Source organism: Motacilla alba, chromosome 9 (assembly GCF_015832195.1).
Source record: "Motacilla alba alba isolate MOTALB_02 chromosome 9, Motacilla_alba_V1.0_pri, whole genome shotgun sequence".
Classification (NCBI taxonomy): domain Eukaryota; kingdom Metazoa; phylum Chordata; class Aves; order Passeriformes; family Motacillidae; genus Motacilla; species Motacilla alba.
In genome coordinates this window covers 9,264,853-9,271,805 of record NC_052024.1, presented here as the reverse complement: position 1 = coordinate 9,271,805, position 6,953 = coordinate 9,264,853, and the positions used below count along the sequence as shown (strand labels likewise).

Below are 6,953 nucleotides of genomic sequence, written 5' to 3'. Positions count from 1 at the left end.
CTTACTTTTGAGCAGATTTTTTAGAGCTTTATGGAGAGTGCAATACTTCCCTCTCACATTTGGGGATATTCTGCAAATGGAGATCTTTGAAGGGGGTGTTTTTGTGGTGAGCGTCTGCCATTCCAAACTGTGAAAGGTCCTTAGACAAAAATTTATATCTGCTCTTCAGAGAAATCTTATCCTAAGGATTTAGTTGAGGATGGCACTCATGGCATTAGATGCAATGAGGCATGACTTGCAAATACTAACCTATTAAAGCAATTAATTCATTTCCTCCAACAAATGGTACGATTAAAAATGTGCCTAGGGAATGCTATATATAAACATCTATGACTTGACTTTTCTTCCCAGGAATCTCTGGCTAATCCTTAGTGAATAACCTGTCTCTTAACTTAAACTATCAAATAAAAATGAACAGCCAAATATTTTAAACTATTGCTTTTTATTATAATTACACTGGAGCACAAATAAATAAGCACTAAATTATTGTAAAATATTGTCAATGCACTAAAGAAAGCAGAATTGATCTTCAAACAACATCTTATTACTTCAGAAGTATCAAAGTACATTTAATTACATCTTACCTAAAAAAATCAAGTACAAAAATGAAAAGAAAATTAATATGTATTTATACTGTGTATATAGAAACGGCTAATAAGATATGATTACAGTTAGCCTCTAGCTACTCCTTAGTCCTACACAATCTCAGGCACATACCTGACAATTTCTAATGAAATATAAAAAAAAGCAACATGACATTCAGTTTCAAGATATTGGTAAATGTATTACATTGGAATGAACACAGAATTATTTCATTTTATTTAAAAACCCTGTCATTTAAAAACATAGTGCCATTGTCCACTTAAAAATAAACAACCCAAACCAAAAAACCCCATACTATTTTATACCATTTGCTTTAATTTGTCAAAAGGAGCAATAAAGTAGACATACATTGGCTAATATACGTAAACACATTTTTAGTGCAAGAATAACAAGACCTGTGACTTTACTGTGCTTTCTTGAAATCACAGTGCACCTTACACAAATTGCTACACTATAATGTTTAACTTCAGGAGTTTAAAGCAAAATAAGTGCATACCAAACAATTTCATATATACAGTCTCCATAAGTGTGTGTATATATGTGATCTGTATGTATATACAGATTGCATATTTATACAGACTACAGCTTTAATGACCGTGTGTAACTAAGCACTGTCATTCACCCTGTGACACAGAAGCTGCTGAGACAAGAAGTGGTGTAGGAAATGTGTGACAGCATTGTGATGGCAGCTCTCGGCAGGACGATGTGTCTTTTACTCGAGCCATGGAGTGGGCCAGCAGTCATGGGACAGGGCAGTGGCTGTGTCCTGCTCTGGCTCTGTCCCTGACCCTTGGAAACTACTCTGCCTGAGCCTCACATCCCTCCTCAGTAAAACGGCTCTTGCAAGCATGAGGTTTACTTCACATTTCTAAAGTGCTTTGAAGGTAAGTGCTAAGTTATATTTTACTTTTTCATGTTGTCGCACTTTAAAACAAAAAGCCATTGTTTCCATGGGATACAATGGAGGTCTGGAAGCACGTGGGCAGTTATTTAGGAAGGACAACATAAATAGTGTTGAGCAATAAAAGCAAAACAAGGAGTTTGCAGTGGGCTAAGTGTACAAGCAAGTCTGTTCTAGGACAAGAACGCTTCAATTCCCTGATCATTATTCCTATTACATCTTGATATGGAAAGGACACGATATGAACAACCACCAGCAAGGACAGAACCGTTCACACTGGCACTGCCTTCCCCCACAGGTGTGCCCAGCAAGGACAGAACCGTTCACACTGGCACTGCCTTCCCCCGGCAGGTGTGCCCAGCAAGGACAGAACCGTTCACACTGGCACTGCCTTCCCCTGGCAGGTGTGCCCGGGTCTGCGCTGCCAGTGACCTTCTGGCAGCGCAGCTTTAAAGGAGCTGCTCTAGGAGGAAACCAGTGAGGACAAGGACTGGCAGAGCTGACTGAACGCCTGCTTGCATTTTGTCACCAGTGACTTTGTGCAGCTGGGGAAAAGGGCTGAGCTAAGTATTTCACACATGGATATGGGAAATTCTTCTCTTGCCACATTACAAGGAAGACAAACCATGAACACTTGCTGCATAATGAACCTGTTATCTCAACAGATTTCTCATGACCAACAAGTCTCCTTCTTTCCAGCAGATTCTGGAACTTTGTGAGATCTCTGGACTTTTTCTTCTGCAATTTTCTTTCGTTAAAAAGAGAGAATAAGCAGAATAAACAGTTGGTGTCTTTTGGATGCAGCATGTTCAAAGATTCCCTCACAGCCTCCCGGTTTTTTCATGTCTTCTGTCATTTTGGCTGTGAGGGGGTCTTCAAATCTGCATTTCAACTCTGTACCTATTCCAGCCTTTGTATATTCCTAACACACCAATATTTAACGTATGCGGATATACGTATGCACACATCTATGGGTATATATAGATACATGCATATATACATGTATATGTGTGTACACATATGCATATATACATATACAGTAATGCTAATATACATACACACATATAAACACACACTTCATCTTTTACAGAAATCTCAGTTTGGACATCAAAATATACATCAGTTAATTAGTTATAAAATATTTAAAAACTTTATTTCAGAGGCTGAAAAGAAACTACTACTGATAAAACATTACTGAAACTCAAACTTTTGCAATATAGATTACAAAAACCTTCTAAAATTTGTTATTTTTGGTCTTTTTTGATCAGCAATTACAGCTGTGGCAATGCTGTCAATATAATTTTAAAGAAAAGCCAATATAACAAGAAATTTCAAACAACACACCTTTTCTTCTTGGTGAATATAACATTAAAATGATTGTTTTAAAGAGGGAATTTTGTACTACCAAACTTCAGACACATAGATAGAAATTTTAATATACAAAATATATGCCATAGATCTTTTCTCCCCCCTACTCCACTGCAGTACAATTTTCCCTCGTCCTCAACAGATCCTTTTGGAAGATATTTCACCGCACAGCTTTCACCCTCATAATCAGTATGAGCCATCCCTTTCTCCCATTAAAACCAGGAGGTCATAAATCTTTGGTCATGACATAATATTCTGTTAAAATGGGTGTAATATAATACAGGATTGCAAGCCAATTCCAGAAGCAGCCAGGAAGAAGAAACGGCATAGCTGGGAGAACACGTTACGTGGGCTTCTGCTTCAAAACGGCATGAAACCAAGAGGGATTTCCCCACAGCCTTTCAAGGGGTCTGAAATCCAGCCCACAGAAACAACACGGGGAAATCTGACACAGCGTAAGTGAGGATGTGCTGCTGGATTTAAAAATAACAATCATGTAAACATATTTTGTCACTTTTATTTTCTGGACCGTCAGTAAATGTGGACAGGGATGGCGGCTGCAGTGGCACTGCCTCACCCCGCTGAGCCACCGGCTCTCTCCACCAAGGGCTGCACAATGCTTAGTCACAGTGAACCATGGTCTCTGCTGATCAATGGAACGTCTTCAAGGAAGAGATTCTGTTGCAGGCCATGCTGCAGAAAATTTAGTTCCTTGGCCAAATCATTTTAGTAACTGGTTCATATAAAACCAAGGGCCATTAATCTGGTTACCATTATGGGAAAACAGATGCAGAACAATTAATATTTAAAATGCAACTTGGGCACCCGCGCTAAGCACTTGTACTTCCAGTGCTTGCAGGTGTGCTGTTTCCCACCAGAACTCTCTCCTTTGTCCATCCCACCCCCCTAGCTAAGGATATCTAACAAGTACGACTCTAGTTATCTTCTACAGCCCTAGCACCGAGTTGTTTTGTACATTGTCCTCTCCAACAACACGTACAACCACATGCTTTTGTACAGAGGCCACATCTAGGCAGGTCAGAGAAATAAAATGGTGGCAGCGGGGGTGAACAGTAGAATAGAACATAGAAAATAGGTAATAAAACAGTATAACAGTAACATTATATAGTAAAATTCTCCATAAATTTTTGAATTTATATATATATATATTTATATATTTAAACAGTGTATTAGTTTGGGTGTTTTCAATATATTGGTGACATATTTACATTTTGATATCTTCTGGATCCAAAAAAATCCTGGATAAATATGTATGCCTTAATCCAGTCGGAAACTTAAATCTCTCTCTTGATTGACAGGTGAGCACTGTACTGGTGTGTTTTTTCCTAGGAAGTTCACCACCTGCAGATAAGTCTTAGGTTAGAGTCTTTGCCTTTTCAAGAAAGCAGGCTACCTGTGCTTGGTGCTGCACAGTGGAGAGGGCATCCTCCACAGGCCTGTCAAATTGCAGTGTCCCAGAAAACAGTTTGTTGTTTGGAATAAGGAGGAGGGCTGTATTTCTTGGTCCCAGCATTCTTTTTCCAACTCGGCAAGATAGGCATGCTGTCCTGTTTGCAGAGTCCTTTCTCTGATTTCTGTCGAGCTTTGATCTCTTTGCAGAGGCAACGCTTTTTTTCAATCATGTCCAGCATCGTGTGGTCCCCTTGCAACCACTGCATGCATGTCACCTGTTGAGGGAGGTGGATGGAGGAAGAAAAAAATAAAAAGAGGGAAAAAACATACAAATAACTGTCTTGGTCATAGATTAAATATGCTTTTTATTTGCAAAGTTAGCTTACTCTTATTTGAAACGCTCTAATTTTATGAATAAAAATCTCTATGACAACAACAGAAATAGAGCTAGTCCTTATTTCTAACTACTTCTTTAAGAACAAAAAAAAGGGTAATAGAAGATCCCAGATTTAACTTCTCCAGAGCACTAAAATCTAATAAAGATAAATGGTTTTGGCAATCTAGCACTGGTTGGACTTTAAATGATAGAATAGATCTTAAAAAGGCACATGGATCTTAACAACATCCTTAAGCTGTGGAAATAAAAAATTCTACACACTGAAACCCACATTTTATATTGCTTTCCAAATCCAATCTGTCACATTAAAAGCAGGGTGTTAACATTTCTGAGTATCAAGCTAAATATAACTGCTAAATTTTGTTAAAATGATTTAATGAACTCCATGCAAATTATATGGATTAACCTATCCTACTCTGTGATATTTCATTAACTGGAAGGCACAAGAGTTAAGAAACTCCCTGTTTTCATGCATGTGGAATACTGGAGAACGTGATCCTGATCCAAAAGGGGAGGTTAGCATATGTTTAGCTTTAAGTACATGTCACAGCCCCTCTGAAGCTGAGAATGTGACTTCTTTTGAGTTCAGTGGGGAGTTTACAATTGAAAATGTGTCTTCAGAGGCTTTAGACCGGAACAGAAATCACTAATAGTAAATTCTTCTGAAAGGACTCATTGGTATTGGACATTACTGTATACCTGCAGCTCAGAAAACTTCCTCTGAACACTTATTTTGCAAATGTGAAGTGATGTCTTGATTGTCCCCACATTTTTTTCCCGATAGTTAAGGATTTGTGTGTAAGTAAATGCACATGGTACATTCACAGGGGCTGTCCAGGTACATCTCTGTTTTTGTCATGAAAATGAACATCTACAGCAATACTTTGGCAGAATTTGTGGTTCATGAAGGAAACGTATCTTTATTATTTAGGGTATTTGAGTACACTTAATGATGTATATGACTTTCATTCACAAGTCTTAAAATGCCAAGCATGGGCATACACCAAGACCCTAGAACTGGGGCCTGGTTTGCCTAGAATCCCCTGTAGAATCCCCTATAGATCCAACTTCCTTGGATCTCAGCAGGTTTTTTTGTTCAGCTTGAAGCCTATCTAGCATTTATTGATAAGAGATTAAGCAAATGTTCAGATTTATAGCAGAAAATGAAGCAAAAGGAATAAATTTAAGAAAGCCTACCAGAAAAAGTAATAAAAAATTATGTGCTCAAACAGAAGAATTATTAGAATACAGGAATGTCAATATTTTTTGTAAAAAAAAAGGGGGGGACAAAAGAGGATAAAAGCCTTATCACAAAATCACGCTTACCTTAAACACTAGATAGCACTGTGAGTAAAACAAGTTTAGACCATAATATGGATTTTGTCCTTGAATGTTCTTATGACTTTTGAATTATACTGGTAACTTATCTGCAATGTGTCCTCGTGAATGGCTGAGCCATTTTTTCAGGAATTCTCCTGTGCCTGCTCTTTTAATTGAATACTTATCTTTCATTTCAGGTGTGATCTAATGTTTACTGTGGTGCAGGTGGGCATGAGGCACAGCATCTGCCATGGCCATGAGACTTTCTCTCTTCAGGTGCCCAGGCTTGGTTCAAAACTCCCTATCTGAACTGGAGATGCTCCCCTCCCACCCCTTGGCTCCACTCCACAGATCTTTGGAGAGGCTCTGCCTGACCCAGATTTCGTGCCACTCTGTTCACCAGTGGTGGGTCAGTACTTACACAGCAGTGTCTTCAGCTTGACTGGGTCCTCCTCCGTGGGGAAGGACAGGGACACAGTCTGCACACAATTCATTACACAAATATTCACCAGCACAGCGGCTTCTGCGCCAGGCTTGACGACAACAGCACTTGAGCATGGAATTCCTCTCGTAGGCCCCGGGAAATACCTTCATACCTTCTCTTTTATAGCCCATCACGTCACAGGCAGAGTGTGTGCCAGTGCCAGTCCCGCAGCACGCGTGTGCTCCAGCCACCAAGCATCACCAAGCATTACCCATGACAGCCCCGTGAGAGTGTCACAGCCACGCCATCCCCGCTCACCACCGTGCTACACACAGTGCCGTGCCAACACGGTGCCTTGTGGGACTGCTCTCCTGCATTCAAGGAGGTATTCAAGAGGACAGAAGCAGCATTTTGACATGCTGAGTTCTAAAATGCCGGTTGCAACTTCCCAAAGATAGAAATGGAGTTGTAGAAAGTATCAGTTACACAGACACTCTGCCACCCCCTGCAAAACAGCACCTAAAATA

The 6,953-nt window shown here is 39.7% G+C and overlaps 1 protein-coding gene across 7 annotated transcripts in view; it reads right to left on the bottom strand.

Moving 5' to 3' along the window:
- Positions 1–425: 425 nt before the first annotated feature.
- NYAP2 (neuronal tyrosine-phosphorylated phosphoinositide-3-kinase adaptor 2) overlaps positions 426–6,953 on the bottom strand; it is a 137,210-nt gene continuing 130,682 nt past the window's right edge. For 5 of the 7 annotated variants that reach the window (XM_038145466.1, XM_038145467.1, XM_038145468.1 and 2 more), the window contains one exon: positions 426–4,560. In XM_038145466.1, coding sequence (XP_038001394.1) covers positions 4,333–4,560 — 228 coding nt within the window. In that variant the 3' untranslated portion in view covers positions 426–4,332. The remainder of the gene's footprint in view (positions 4,561–6,953) is intronic. The other 2 variants (XR_005257948.1, XR_005257949.1) reach the window with 1 other exon arrangement.